The following is a 16,406-nucleotide window of genomic DNA, read 5'->3' on the forward strand; positions in this document are numbered from 1 at the left end:
TGTATCTTGATCCCAACATAGAAATGTCATTTCAATCTTTTTTGAGAAGAAAGGACAACAAATCAGTCAACTAACTATCTACTATGCATAAAATGGATTCCTCCATCACACATCACCATTTCTGTCCATTAAAGTTTCTCCCTTGACTGAAGGCCTAACTGAGGTCCTCTTTTATGACTCTTTCTTTGATCTGCAAATTTCTCCTTTCTTAAATTTGTTTTATTACATTGGCTGGGCCATTGGTTTGCATTTGCTGTACTCCCTTGAATCATAATAATTTCTATATGTTTTTCACTCTGGTTAGATTGTAAGTACCTTAACAACAAATTCCATGCTTTATATTTTTTCTTTTTGAATTCAATTTTATTTTCATTTCCAAATTCTCTCCCTCTCCCCTGCCCTTCTCCATCCATTGAGAAGATAAGAAGATGAAAACTCATTACAAATAGAGTCAAACAAAACAAATTTCTGCTTTATTATCTCTCCTAATATTCTCAGTGCCTAGTACTTCAAAGTTTTTTTGAATTGAATTTGACTGATTTGAATTTTGAATTTAACTGATTTCCATAATTGTCCTATATACAATCTGAACTAGTGATTATTTTGTTCATTCAATGAATAGTAATAGAACACAGTGCCTTTTGGGAATATATGTATATATACATACACATACATATGTATATACATATATACACACTCTCTATGAAGGTTATTAGAAGAATTGTTTCACTAAGGCATTCAATATGGATAGATCAGATTAAAACTATCATCACAATTGGGAAAGGAGCTCAAAGCACATTGCCCCTTATATGGTGGAGTGTGTTAGGGTTTCTTCATATAAGAAAGATGGCACAGTAACATTATTGGCATTGTGAATTTTACAAGGTTAATTGAGGTCTGGCACTCTGAGAAGCAATCTGCACATGTGCCAGCCCTTTCGGTTATACAAGTAAAAAATTTCGAAAACAATACATGTACAACAGACTCACATAATGTGTATAAGGTATTTTGCTTTAACCTTCCCTTGATGGTCTTAATACTATATAGATAATTACTGACATTCAGTGGGCAAAAACAGGTAACACCAAAATAACAATATTAAGATCTGTACCAGGTCCCACTGAAGACAGTTGACTAGCAATCTTTTCATAAGGTATTGAGATATTTAACATTTATATGCTTAAGAACAATTAAGAAATATCGATGATATCTTGGTGCAGTGTCTCCACTGGTATGGATCACACCTCCCTCACTTCTTGACCAGAGACACTCTGCTCCTTATCCTTTCATGAACCTTCCCAGAGGATTCATCCAATACAGGAGAACAATGGTTCCCATAGGGGTGGGGTGAAGCTTTTGTGAGATCCACAAGTATAAAATAAGCAAATATACTTCTGTAAACTGAATAATGTCTTGCATATATGTAAATGACTATTTTCCAAACAAACGTAGTAGCCTTTTGTCATTAAATTTTTAAATTTACTTTTAAATCCAATTTTGTGAGTTTTCAGTTTCCCCCCAATTTTTGCACAATTTTGTTGAAAAAATGTACTTGTATTTTTGAACTAATGGTCCTAATCTCAAGTAGGTACTAATAGATCTAGATCATAAAAACTTAAGAAACGTTAAAAGAATAAACCATTTAACCGGAAATAGCAAAACCAAAGAAAAATGGAGAGAACATCTATAAAGGTTGTTGGCAGAATGTCAAAACGTGTGTGTGCGCGTGCGTGCGTGCGTGTGAAGCAGAGGAGGGAATAAAGGACACTCCTAGAAAAAGATTTTGCAGTTTTTGGCCTTATCCTTGGCTCTTCCCACTAAAACCAAAAAGATGGAGATCTGCACGGTGAGCACACAAAGAAGGCAGAGGAAAGGGCCTTAGGAGAATTAAGTCACTAGCATATGTATCCCAAGTGTGCTCCGAAAGGATCGGGGATTCGGCCTGAAGAAAGGGGTAGGTAGGGGAACACCTTTCACCCAGAATTAAGTGCCCGGCCGTAATCCAGACAGCGCAGTAAACCTGAGCATGCTTTGCGTGATGACGTAAGACGCACGTGGGCGGGGCCAAGCCAAAGGAGGCAGGTGCGATCCGGGGTAGTGCTTTGCGTGATGACGTAAGCCGCCCCGGGGCGGGGTTCAGCAAAGAGGGGGTAGGAGTGACCTGGAGTCGTACTTTACGTGATGAGGTAACGCACCGTGGGCGGAGTCGAGCATTGGGAGGTAGGTGTGATTCGAGAATACTGAGGCTACCTTGGCTGCGCGCGCGAGATAAGGGAGTAGGACGGAAGCCGTAAAGTGTTTGTTTGTTCCTCTAGGCTACTCCGGGAGCTGCTGACCAGCCCACAGGTACCCCGGCGCGGGGTCCCGGTGCCCCACGGCGCCTGCGCCTGCGCCGGCCCGGTCCCCGCGGCGGTCATGGCGCACCGCTACCTGCTGCTCTCAGGCCGGGGCTGCTGCTGGTCCCGTGGCTTCCCTCTGCTCCCGCGGCAGCCGCCGTCCCCCTTTCTCCTCCTTTCTGGAGGCGGTGGCGGCGTGAGCCGCGGCAAGGGGACCTGCCTCCGGACGGTGAGTCCCACGGTGCCCTGGTCCCTCCCGCGGCCGTCGGCTCCCGGCCTCTTCCTCCTCCTCGCTCCGGCCCCGGACCCCGCGCCCTCCGGGCCCTTCGGGCCCTCGGCCCTGCCGAGAGCGGAGGCAGAGTCGGCGTCAAGGTCACCCGCGGCTTCGTCCGCTTCGAGCCGAGCCCCCAAGCCAGTCCTGGTCTCCTCCTCGATCCGTTCTCCGTCACACCCTCCATCCCCGTGCCTGTCTGGCGTCTGGACTGTGGAGGTGGCGGAGTCCAGGCCTGGGGAGGACCCTCATCATGAACCGTTCTGTGTGTAGGGAGGGAAGTGCCCCAAATCTGGCCGAGCCTCTAGCTAGGACTGCAGAAATAACCGGAAGGGGAGCACTGTGGGTGACCAGAAGGGAAAGTTGAACTAAGGAGCCGAAGCCCTTCCTTTTTTTTTTGCTTCCTGCCATTCATAGACTGTCCCATTCATTGCCTAAATGGTAGGTAGGAGCCTTATATTATAGATTATATTGTAGAATTATAGATTTAGCTGTAAGTGGAAAGAGTGCTGAACTTGGAGGCTCTGGACCTGAGTTTGAATCCTTGCTCCCACATGATGTGTGACCTTGAGCGCGATACTTAGCTCCTTTGGGCCTCAGTTTCCTCATCAGTAAAATGAAGAGGTTTAGATTAATTCCGATTCTTTTCCAGGTCTAGATCTTTGACATGGTGGAATCCCTCTTGTACATATTCCAGGACCAAAAATTTAAGTGACTTGCCCAAGGTCACCTAGCTATAACCTCTCCTGTAAGAGTTTGAGAGGTTTTCACTGTTAGACATTTTAGTTTGTCTACTTCTTTTCCTTTGAAAAGAATATAACCTCATAGTAAAGACCAGGTCTTCCTATAAAAAAGATATCCCTTACCCAGAAAGTTCAATTAGTTTTTTTTTCCCCATGAAGATAGATGAGATTTTTCATATAAATATAAATTTTTCTTTGTGATTGATTTTATGCAGTTGTAGGCAAGAAAATGCTTTCTAAGCTTAACTAATGTATATGTGTCATTTCTGCTTGGAATGAGCCAGACCTGCACATTAGATAAGTCAGAAAGGGGTAAAGAATTGCTGTTACTGCCTTTCATTTAGTTAGCCAAACTAATGTAAAGCTTTGTTCATCCTACTCTTCACTTCAAGTTTTAACTAAATTCTACTTTTATCACTTTTTCTACTTATATACTATTTCCACTCCTTTTTGCATTTTTGGCCTCCATCTTATCTTGCTCTGGTTGCTATCCTATTGAATATTGAAAATAGGTCTCTGTCGGTTTAGAGACTGTAGGGTCATTGAAATCTACTTAGTCTTCACAAAAATTCTTTTCTTTCTTGGTGTCATGAATCTGAACCATGAACAGTTTCCCTGACATTCTAGTTCCAGAGCCTTCTAAGAATAAAACTGCCAAAATGATATTTCTAAAACATGCATCTAATTGTGTCACTTGATTGTTAGTAAACTGTAATTCATCTTCCATTGCCATGCCTTTATTTGGCTAGTCTTCCCGGCACTCCCTCCTCACTGTCACCCCTTAAAATCAGTAATTTATTTAACATCCCAAGAATTAAAAACCCTGTCTCCTACATGAGTCCTTTTCTGAACCTTCCAACTGCTGGTGCTCTCCCTAAGTTAGCTTGTGTTTATTTTGCAAGTTAAAAGAATTACAAAAATCCAGATCTTGATTAGATAAATAGGGAGAGAGAGCATCCAATAACAGATTTCTCTAGAGATAACCACTAAATCTTTAATTTGGGATTTTTTTCTAGAGTATTCTAGTTGATCTTTTTAAAAAAGATTCTATTTCTGAACTTTGTAAGCCATAAAGAAACATTTCAGTAGACAAAGATAAAAAAGGATTATATGTGAAACTATGAACTTGAGTCTTTTAAAAAAAGATAGAGTAAATTTAACAAGGTAGTGACAAACTTGCCCTTTTAAACTTTTTATTATTCTCTTTTAAAAAATTGTACATCTATTGTTGTTCAGCCATGTCTGACTCTTTGTGACCCTATTTGGGATTTTCTTGACAAAAATACTGGAGTGATTTGCTAAATTTTTCTCCAGTCCATTTTACAGATGAGGAAACCAAGGTAAACAGGATTAAGTGACTTGCCCAGGTTCACATGGCTTGTAAGTGTCCCAATCCAGATTTGAACTCGGAGATCAGTCTTCCTGACTCCAGGTCTGGCCTTTCTATCCGCTGTCTCATCTAGCTCCCTGTTTACTGGCTAAACAGAAACCTTCCCTTACAGTGAGAAGTAAAGTTAAGCAAAACAAATGAACATAGTGGCCATGTCAAAAAGTATGTCTCATTCTGTTCACTTTGGTTCATATAAGTTCCCAAGCTCTTTGTAATCATTCATATTATTTATTTCTTTTGGATCAGTAATATTCCATTATAATCATTTATCACAATTTGTCCAACCATTCCCCAATCTGTTAGCACCCCTTTATTTTCTATTTTTCTTCTACAATTAAAAGTGCTGCTTCAGATATTTTTGTACATACAAGTCCTTTCCCTCAGTATTTGGCTTCTTCAGGGTATATGCCAACTACTACTATCACTAGGTCAAAAAGTATGCACAGATTAGTTCCTCTTTGAATTCCAGTTGATCTTAATCTATAAAACAGATCTTATATGTAGAGTCCTTTGTTAGGCACTGTGGAGATTATTAAAATAATCATGGCATGGTCTGTATTTTTAAACAGGTCACAAAACAAGTTGAAAAGACAAGACTCAAACATAAAGAATGTTTAATAATAATGCAGGCAAGTATTTGGGAGATGTCAGTTGAGACATACAAACAGAAGGTAGTTTAAGCACTCAGAGAAATATCATTGTAGATTAGAATGGTTGGAAAAGACTTCATAGAGTTTGGATAGCTGGAATTTGATCAGAGGGAGAGGACAACAGGAGAATGTTGTCATATAGCATGAACATAAGCAAAGAGAATAGGTGAATGTGGTATTTGGGAGAAAGTAATGAGACCAGCATATTTTGAATGGAAGGTTCCTGTCAGGAAATGGTGGGAGATAAGATTGGAAAGTTAAATTTGGACTTGATTATAGAAGCCCTTAAATGCTATGCTAAGATACATTTACGTATTATCCTTTGCTTAGTGGGAATCCATTGAAGGTTTTTGAACCACAAAGTAACATGATCAGTGGAGCATTTGGGGAAAATTAAAGTCAAGAGGGGAATGTATAGATTTGGAAGAGAGAGGAAACTGAAGGTAGGAAGAGAAGGCTATTTTAATAAACCAAGGCAGAGACCTGAACTGTGGCAGTGGGATTGAAAAGGAAGTGGGATTGAGAGATACAAAAATAAACAGGATTCAGTGACTGGTTTGAATATGGAGAATTTAAGGCAAGAGAACAGTCCACAATAACATCAAGGTTTTGAGGCTGGATGATTGACTCAAATGTCATTTGAGTAGCTCTGTGATACACACTTATGACCTATGGGATTCGTGGGTTAAAATCAGTATCTAAAATGCAGAGCATAAATGCCACATTGGGTCATACCAAAAGTTCCTCATAGTCTCTCTTTGGCTAGTGCACCAAGGAATATTTTGTGGGAGGTTGTGGTTAGCTTCCACAGTACCTTAAAAGATTGGTTATATCCGTAAACATCACTATCTTTCCAAAATAATTTGTTATGGACATAATATCCATTAATGTCGCTAAGCCCTCTTAAATTTTTTTATATTTTCAGCTTGTCTAGCATGAGTAAAGGGTAATGAATTATATGAATTTACCCACATTATGCAAAAGTAGTGCTTTCGCTGATTTATTTTAAGCTTCATCGTATAGCCTCTAGTTCTGGTATTTAGAATTTGTTGAGTAAAATCACATTCTCCACACATATACTTATCCTGTCCTATAAATCTTTATCCCAACTTCCATCTCATTTTTCTGAACTTGAGTCCTGATTTTTTCATCTACTGATATGGAAATCTCTTTCCTCTTAACCATTTTGGCTGTCCTTATTGAATATACGTAGTATTTTTGTTGATCAGAAGGTCACCAGTGAAACAAAATTAACTTCAATAAATTATAAACTTACTTGTGTTAACTATACTTTTATGGTACCAATGAAACTTCATGCTGAGCCTTGGCAAATTCGCCTACCTTTCAGCAAAACTACAAATGCCTAACACTGCACTTCCTTTGATCATTATAGATGGTCCAGTTATGCTGTGACTACAGCATATTATAGTAATAGTATGAGTTTACCAAGGACTCACTCTATGAGGTAGTGCAGTTATTAAAACCTTCATTTTACAGAAGAGGAAACAGAACTTCCAAGATAGTTTGAGTCAGGATTTGAACCCAGGCAGGCCTTGACTTCAATTCCAGTGCCCTTTCTGCTGCTTCATGTTAATGTTCCTATTTTACCAGTTGAAACATTCTCCTCCCCCGACCTCAAGGAAACTATAAAGTGACTCTTCTTAAGAAATCAAATGGAAGATTGCAGAGGCATAAGTTTTTGTATTCACTTCATAGTTTGCATTAGAAAAAATTTTTTTAAAATCTTCATGGTAGTAGTATTAATAGCTAGAATTGCTTCTTAGAAATTCATAAATATTAATGTGTAGAGAATACTTTAATTTTGTTAATCTTTGTAGAAAGTAATAACAGGAAGTTAATATCAATCAAGGAGTAGCAGACCTTCAGTCCAGACAATGAAAGTTTTTGATAATCGGTAAAGTCATTTCATCAATACTTTTCATATAAACTGGTTGTAAAAAAAAATGTTAGAGAAACCACATTCTGATTCTCTGTGGATATATGACTCTAAAACTAATTTTCTTGGACTCAGAGAGATAGCTGTACAATTAGAAGTGTCAGTGAATCAGTTCCAACATGGAAAGAATTTTATGCTTTTTGGAAATTAAACTTTATTTGTCCATTTATTTGTGTTTTAGGATTTTTTTGGGGGGTCTGAGACTAAAAAAGGATTAAAAATTATTAGGGATGCTAACAGGTATAACTTGCCATGGGAGAAGCCTAACCATATAAAAATCTTATTAGAAAGGTTAAATTGGGGTAAATTTTTCATTTTACAAAATGATTCACCTTAAGATTCCTACTGAATTAAGGTATTTAACATATTTTTGTTTCCATTACCTGCCTTTACATTAATAGTCTAGTGAAATGCTTAAATAGTGAGCTCCTCTAGTGCATTAAAATAGGATCCAAGTTTTAAGTTATATACTACTCAGTAAATTTAGATTTTGTATTACAGAAAGCACAACTAATGAGATGTGCTGTAACAGTTGTTTTTTTAAATTACCATGACTAGCTATTGTCATAGTTACAATATATCTGATAGTAAATGTAGCTAGTATATCGAGATCATCTCTACTTTGAATCTACTGATGTTTTTGTAGATGGAATTGCTTTTAGTAGGGTTACAGTGTATGTTTACGTTTTAGACCTTGAAACTGAGTCAGCACTTGGTGTCACAGAATGTTTTGTTTCAGAGCAGTTAAGTAGTAGAAAAATTAAATATTATGAAAGACACTGATATTCTGTACATTTTGAACTGTTCTTAATGATTTATATGTATCTTCCAGCCCTATAAAATCATATTGTCCTAGGATACTGAGAAATAAGCTTAGCCCCTCCCTATAAAAATATAATTGTATCGTAACATGATTAAATTTATAGTTTCAGAAAAAACTGGAAAGACTGATTCAGTGAAGTGAGCAGAACTAGAACAGTTTATACAGTAATAACAATATTATAAAGAAAAACAACTTTTAAGACAATAGAACTCTGTTCTGTGCAATGATAATTGAGTCCAGAGGATTAAAGATGGGATATTATACTCACCTCCTGCCAAAAGGGTTATGGTTTTAAAATGCAGAGTGAGACATAGGTTTTTGGACACAATCAGTGGGGGAATTTATTTTCTTCTACCATTCATGTTTGTTATGAGAGCTTTCTTTTTGAATTATTTAGTTGGGAGTGACGGTAGAAGTGAAAGATAAAAATGCTTAAAAAATAAACTAATTGCAAGTAATATATGCTCATCTATTGCTGGTAGAATTCCAAACTTTTTGGAGAACAATTTGATAGTACACAATAAAAAGTATGAAAGTAAGAAATGCCCTTTGATAGTATGCCATTACATTAATGTACAACATATAAAAAATTCACCTGTTATTGAACATTAAAGTTATTAATATTTTTGCAATCTTTTTTTAAAAAAAGGCTTTTAAAAAAACTGCATTCTATCTGTTCAGAGATTTTCATTCCAGCATTATATGTAATTACAAAAAAAACAAAAACAAAAATCCATGCTAAGAACAACCAAAATGTCTAACAGTAGATAAATATTTAAATTGTATATTAATGTAAAAGAAGACTGTAATGCAATTAGGACTAACAAATATGAATATACAAAGAAATCTAGAAATCTTTATGGAATAGTTAAAAATGAAAAAAGTAGAATTAAAAGAATGTAATATACACTTATGATCATTTAAGAGGAAAAATGAATAAAGCTTAATGGACAAAGAATTCTAAATATAACTTAGCAGTAGTGAATGGAGAATTGTTAGGGTGCTTTTTGCATTGAAATGAATTGAAATGTAGTTAGTTACTAAGTAAGTTTAGTTTGTTTTATTAATGTTAAACTTTTAATAAGAAATTTAAAAGCAACAACAACAATAATAGCTAACATTTATACAGCTCTTTAAGGTTCACAAAGTACTTTGCACGTGTCATCTCATTTGATCCTCATAGCAGCCTTGGTAGATACTATTATTACATTATCTATTTTACGGATAAGGAAACTGAGGCTGAAGGAGGTGACTTATCCAAGTTTATAACTGGTCAGTTTCTGAGGCAGAATTTGAACCCAGATCTTACCAACTCCCAAGTCCAACATATTATCTGCTGTGTTATCTAGCTGTCTCCAATACCACCTTGCATTTGTATAACCATTTGCAAAAGGCTTTGCATGTGCATTATGCTCTTTGATACCCACAGTTTTACATTGAGGGTAGATATTATCTCAGTTTTAAGAATAAGAAAACAGAATGACTTGCTCAAATTGTTATGTACCCAGTAAAATGAAAGATCTGGGACTAGTGCCCTAATTATCAAAGCCCTAGTGAGTGCCCCTTTCATTCTAAAACATTATACCTTGATTCTTCTCTTAATCATTCTCTTCTAGTCTTTGCTCACTATAGGAGGAACAATCAAAGATTTAGAGCTGGAAGAGACCTTAGCATTCATTAAACCCAATCCTTTCATGTTAGAGGGGAGGACATTGTCGTCCAGAAAGGTTTAAATGTTCTAGGTGACACAGCCAGTGAGCATCTGAGGTCAAATTGAAACCTGGGTTTTCTTGTTTCCAACTCCAGCACTGTGACCTCTCTGCCCTGTTGCATTTCATTTGATTAGCTTGATGATGCTAGAAAATCAGTGTCCTTATATCTGTTTGTTTTCTTTATCTTGATTGGCAATATTAGATAAAATGTATATGGCACCATCTTCATAAGTGATTATTATACTTCATATTTCAGCTCTATCGATATGCTACCACTCAGGTGACTCCCAGTAGAAGTTCTCTCTTGACAGATGTGATTGCTGTCTATCGAAGATTCTGTGCTCGACCTCCAAAAGGTAAATCTTTATGTATCATCACTAAGGTGCTATGTTGTCATCCTTGACTACCTTATTTTTTTTAATAGGGCCATATCTTTAGGTCTTAATGAGCCACCAGAGGGACAAATAATATCATTTTAGGTATTCAGGTGATTGTTTTCATAAGGTATACGTCTTGTCTGTTTACATGAATTATTATCATGCCGAAAACTGGTCCATTACAGATAAATAATAAGAATAATGATAACTGATTTAAATAGTGCCTTAAAATTTACAGACTCTTGAGGTAGATTATGTAAATATTACTATATCATCCTTCTGTTACATATGAGGTAACTCAATCATGGAGACCTAAAATCACATAGAATCTTAGATTTAGAAGGGCCCACAGAGGCCTTAGTCTAACTAGTACCTGAACATGAATGGTCTCAGCCTTTGCTTGATTTCCTGTGTAGAGGAATGCTGCCCTTTTCACTTTGGGATAGCTGTATTTGTTATGAAGTTTTTTCCCTTATATCAAGCTTAAGTTTACCTTTTGGCAACTTATACCCATTGTACTTACTTCTACCCTTCAGTCAAGCAGAAGAAGTTTAATTTTTTTTTTTTTTTTGGCATGATGATTCTAAAGATACTTCAAGACAGCTATCATGTTCCTCTGAAGTCTATTGTTCTTCTGGATAAACATTCCCTCTTCCTTCAGTTGATCTTGAGACCCTGTTATCTTCCTGTGGTTTCTCTCCAGCTTTTTAGAACCTAGAATTGAACATAGTATATTAGATGTGCTCTCACTAGGTCATGGCATAGCAGAACTATCACTTGTATACTAAGCCTCTCTCATTGCAATTTAAGATTGTCACCTTTGTTGACAGTTACCTGGCATTGCTGTCTCATGGTGAGTTTGTAGTCCAGCAATAGCTCCAGTATTTTTCAGACAAATTGCTCTCCAGTCATACCTTTGCTGTCTTGTACTTTACATTTCTTCCTATTAAATTTCATCTTATCAGATTCAACCCAGTGTTCCATCCTGTTTTTTTATTGCTGTCATCCATTGTATTTACCATTCCTCCCAGCTTTGTGTCATATCATTAGCAGATTTGATAACCATGCCATCTATGCTCTTATCTAAGTCTTTATTAAAAATATTAAACAGTATATAGTACCTAGTAGATATGCTTGAGGACCTCCATACAAGTTTACAGCGAACCATTAATTATCACTTTGTATCTCTCCATTCAACCAATTTAGAACCATTTGTGCTTAACTATATCCTAATCTCTCTGTTACATAAGAATAACATGAAGAACTTTATCAAATGCTTTGCCGAAATCTAGGTAAAATATATTCAACATTATACAGATCTGCCAGTTTTGTAATTCTGTTTTAAAAGGAAGTAGCATTAGTTTGGCATGGTCTATTCTTGATGATGTCATGCTGGTCTTTTGGGGTCACTGCTTTCTTTTATAGGTGATCATTATTCTCTTTTTCTTTTCTAAGTGTCTAGAATTTTGTTGTTAATCAAAACAAAGCCCACTGGTCTTTGGTTTACAGACTTTTTTTTTTTTTTACCTGGTCTATAGTACCCCTCCATCTACCCTGTCTTCTGAGGACCTTGCCTCATACTTAACTGAAAAAGTTGAGTCCATTTGCTGAGCAAAGGACTCTGGGTTCTTCCCTCCTCCTCATTTTACTTTATTCAGATATATTCCCCTATCTCCTTTTTCATGTGTTTTTCACATATTGAGGTGACTCTTGTCCTTACCAAGGCAAACCCCGTCCTATGTGCACCCTTGATCCTGGTTCAAATTGTCTTCTCCAGCAGACTGCTTTGTCTGATATTTTTACTCTCTCATTACTCTTCAGTCTCCTGATTGCTTCACTGCTATCTATACTGGCTTCCAGCTTCCTTATTTAATGGAAACTGCTCTCTCCAAAGTTGCCAGTGGTCTCTAATTGTCATATTTACAAACCTTTTCTCTCTGTATTCTTTTTAACTACATTTTAGCCTTTAACAGTGTCAGTCACTCTTGAATATTCTTTCTTCTCTAGGTTTTTGCAGCATTAGTCTCTTGCTTCTCATTCATCCTTTCTGGTGACTCATTATTCTCCTTTGTTGAATCTTATTACAGGTCATGCCCACTAACTGTGGGTTCCCCCCAAGGCTCTCTGTTTTAGGCCATCATCTTTTTTTCCTCCACATTGTCTTACTTAATGATCCTTATTCCCAAGAATTCAGTTATCAGCTCTGTGCATCTGGTTCTCAGATCTGATTATCCAGTCCTAATTACTCTCTTGACCTTCAGTTTCATCTGCTGCCTCTTGGACATACTGAATTGGATGTCCCATCTCAGCCTCAACGTATTTGAAATTTGTTCCACCCATCCCTACCCCTGTCCCTCAAATCTACTACTTTTACAAATTTCCCAATTACTGTTGAGGGTACTTTCAGTTCTCTTCCTACTTCAGTAACTCCACAGAGTTACTGAAATGAATTTTCTAAAGCTCAGGTCTACCTGTGTTACTTTCCTGTTCAGTAAACTCCAGTGACTCTGTTTTACCTCCATAATCACATATAAAAATCCTCTGTTTGACTTCTAAAGCCCTTTTATATACTTAGTTGTTAACTGATTGACTGTGTTCTATTTTGTTTTTTTTAACCATCTTTCAATGATCAGTGAAGTGGCTTATTGATCACATTTGCTAGTTTTTTGATATGTAGTTCATCTGGACCAAGTAATTTGAATTCACCAAGGGCAGCTGTTTTTGTTGCATTATTTTCAGTCCAAAGCTGATTCTTCTTGACAAATATAGGAATTGAGCACCTCTGCCTTATCTCTGTTTTTCCATATTCTGGTTCTTAGATTACTAACAGCATATATTCTTCCTCTTTTAAATGCATTAATAGTTTTTTTTTTATATCACTTACATTTCCAACTATATCCCTGTCCATTGAGCCATTCCTTATGATAAAGAAGAAAAAGAGGAAGAAAAAAATTTATCAAAACTGACCAGCATATCAGAAAAGTCTAATATTATATGCAGCATTCCATACCCATTGTTCTCCCCTCTGCAAAGAAACAGGGAGAGGTATCAGCCAGTCTGTTAACAATTATTTATTAAGCACCTGCTGTGTGCCAGGCACTGTGCTATGTACTGGGAATACAAAGAAAGACAAAAACAATCTCTGCCTTCAAGGAGTTTGCATTTTAATGGGGAAGAGAGCATGGGAATAACTAGGTATGTACAAAGTATATTACAGAGTAGAGAGAAGGTAATTTGAGAAGGGAGGGCATTAACTGCTGAGTGGTCTACCCTCTTGCAGAAGGTAAGATTTGACCTGAATGTTGGAGTAAAGCAGGGAAACTGAGAGGTGGAGGTGAAGAGGCAGAGTGTTTGTTCTGGAGCTGGAGAACAACCAGTGCAAAGTCAAGGAGATGGGAAATGGAGGGTCTTGTTTGAGGAGCTGCAAGCAGGCTAGCATTGGTAGATTGTAGAGTTTGTAGAGGGGAATAAAGTAAGAAAACTGGAAGGATAGGAAGAGGCCAGGTTGTGAAGGGCTTTAAATGCCAAAAAGAAGGGTTTATATTTGATCCTGGGGTTCATAGGGAGCTACTGGAGCTCATAGAGCAGGGGGTGGGTAACTCATTCAGACCTTCACATTAGAAAAATCACTTTGGAATCTAAGTGAAGGATGAATTTGAATGGGGAGGGATTTGGGGCAGTGACACCAGGTAGCAGGCATTTAAATTAGTTCAGTTGAATGGTAATGAGGAATTTAACCAGGATTCTTCTCATTTATCTTTTTTGGAACCAAAGTTGGTTATTATAATTTTGTAGCATTCAGGTTTAATTGTTTGATTGATGCTTATTCCATTTTCATTTTTGTAGTCATTGTGGAACCTATGTTCAATGGTTCTTCCTCTCATCCCCCCTTTATTTATCATGTTTCTTTTGGATAATGTATACCCTTCCAGAGCTGCATAGTCCTATTATTAGCCTTATCTCACCAAGTCTCAGTGATATTTCTGAGGTAAAATTTGTCTCTCTGTATAATTATCTGTAGTTTTTTCTTGTTGTTAGCCATCTTTTGTGCATTTGTGTTCAGTCATCTTACATATTGGGTTTCCTTATTGACTTCTTTGTTGGATTTTCTCTTGAACTTCTGTGTTTCTCAACTGTTTTTAATTCATCCTATATTGTAGTTTCTTGCCCATACACATCAGCAGTGATCTCATCCCCTTTTTGAACCTGTTTTTGCCAATATTGCTAAATAAAACTCTTTTTAAAATTATTTTAAGCTTTCTTCACAAACCTCAGTTTATCTTGTCTTTAGCTCAGATTTTGCCTCCATCACTTATTATCTGTGTGACTGGCCAAGTCACTTCATCTCTCTTGCCTCACTTTTCTCATTTCTAAAATAGGTTTTGATAACAAAGTTCTTGTGAGATTTCTCAAAGTTCTTGTGAGAATTCAGTGAGATCATATATGTAAAGCACTTGGCAAACATAAAAGCGTTACATAAATGCTAGCAATTTTTATTATGAATTTGACATATGCAATTTTATAGATTGTGAAGAAAGACTGCTTGTATCTCACTCTGAGTAAATTTCATGAAGCACTACGTTAGTAGATTAAAAAAAATTCAGCTTGAGTTTTCCTTTTTCTTTTTATAATAGGATTTGAAAAATATTTTCCCAATGCAAAGAACAAAAAGAAAGCTAATGGATCTAAAGAGCCTGTGGAAGAAACAAAAGGTACCTTTTTATTATTAAAATGAATATTTCACTCATTTACTAAAGTCTTGGAGGCTGTGGCAAACTTTTGGGAGGACATGAACCACATGGCATGAGATTGGCAGACATGGGGGAGGGTGGAGAAAAATTCCAAATTAATAAGAATACAGATCCATTTGAAAATTTGAGAGTTGTAAAGTTCTTCTCCAGTCCATGTAACGAACCATTGTCCTTGAAGGCTAAGATAGTAGAGCCCAAGCACTGGCAGGTTCTGTCAACTCTAACAAGCTTTGAGTTCAGGCTCAGCTGTGGAGTTTGTCTGTTGTTCGAAGACTAACCTAGCTAGTTTTTGAAAAGCTTGTAAGCTGTGTAGTGGGCTGAATGGTGATGAATTTTTCAGTCATAGTCTCAAAGGTCAGCTATTCAGTTATAGATGAGTTTACATGGAAGGAATATCCATGCTGATTAAGATTTTTAAAGCAGTAAAAGTATTTTACCCATGGCCCATGACCTTAAATGTAATTCTTTTGTTTTCTTAGATCATAAAAATTATTAAATCACTTTTCAAACTGTAAGTTAAGGTAAAATAGGGTAAAGCTGATCACTACTATTTTGCTACTGAATACTTAGGTTAAAATGGTATAATAAGATAATATTGACCAATTTGTAATTTATAAAATTTATAAAAAGGTAATAATGACCAATTTGTAATACTTGCATGTAAAGATATTTGACTTATTTTGTGAAAAAAAGGGAATGTTTTACCTGACTAGATCTGAAAACTAAATCAGGTTTTTAAATTTTTTGTTTTTGCATCATTGTACTTTTCTAGATTAGTATTGGACATATCAGACAGATTAAAAATGACTTGCCCGTGTTACCTATCCCTTTGTTCTGTTTGGAAGTAGAGTTATTGATAACAAATAAAAATTGGCTTAAACTCTGAGATAAATTAATTTATTGAAATCCCACAGGTTTTTTGCTGAACTTGACACAAAGGGCCCTCACTTATATAGGAAGTGAGTGTATCTGAGCATTTATAAGAGAGCATGTGTTATTTCACTTCATTGTGGGAAAAAATGGATGGAAAATAGTAGAAGTAGAGAATTCAGTGGGAAGAGAAGGCATTCCTTGAACATTTTGAAGGAGGGATGATAATATTAGATAACGTCACCCAACTTTTAGACTTGAGACCTGCTTTTAAAACAATTTTTGCTCTGGATATTTAATAGTTGCTATTGAGAGCTATCATGAAGTGTTTTACAGATGAAATCTAGTATTATTTAAAAATACATCTTACATGAAGTCTAAAGTGCTCTTGTGCTTTTTTTTTTTAAATTAACAGAAGCAAAGCCATCTAGTACACAGCGACCTTCTGGAGGAGGGGGTGGAAAACGAGGTGGCAAGAGAGATGACTCTCATTGGTTGTCCAGGTTTCAGAAGGTTTGATTTCATA

General features: G+C 36.7%; 1 protein-coding gene across 4 annotated transcripts in view; it reads left to right on the top strand.

Moving 5' to 3' along the window:
- Positions 1-2,153: 2,153 nt before the first annotated feature.
- Positions 2,154-16,406, top strand: part of AFG3L2 (AFG3 like matrix AAA peptidase subunit 2) — a 53,659-nt gene continuing 39,406 nt past the window's right edge. Inside the window, exons 1-6 of one of the 4 annotated variants that reach the window (XM_072604199.1) lie at positions 2,154-2,220; positions 2,316-2,565; positions 5,310-5,369; positions 10,139-10,238; positions 14,894-14,971; positions 16,296-16,393. In XM_072604199.1, coding sequence (XP_072460300.1) covers positions 2,416-2,565; positions 5,310-5,369; positions 10,139-10,238; positions 14,894-14,971; positions 16,296-16,393 — 486 coding nt within the window. In that variant the 5' untranslated portion in view covers positions 2,154-2,220; positions 2,316-2,415. The other 3 variants (XM_072604202.1, XM_072604200.1, XM_072604201.1) reach the window with 3 other exon arrangements.

This window comes from Notamacropus eugenii, chromosome 4 (genome assembly GCF_028372415.1).
Source record: "Notamacropus eugenii isolate mMacEug1 chromosome 4, mMacEug1.pri_v2, whole genome shotgun sequence".
In the NCBI taxonomy this organism is placed as follows: Eukaryota; Metazoa; Chordata; class Mammalia; order Diprotodontia; family Macropodidae; genus Notamacropus; species Notamacropus eugenii.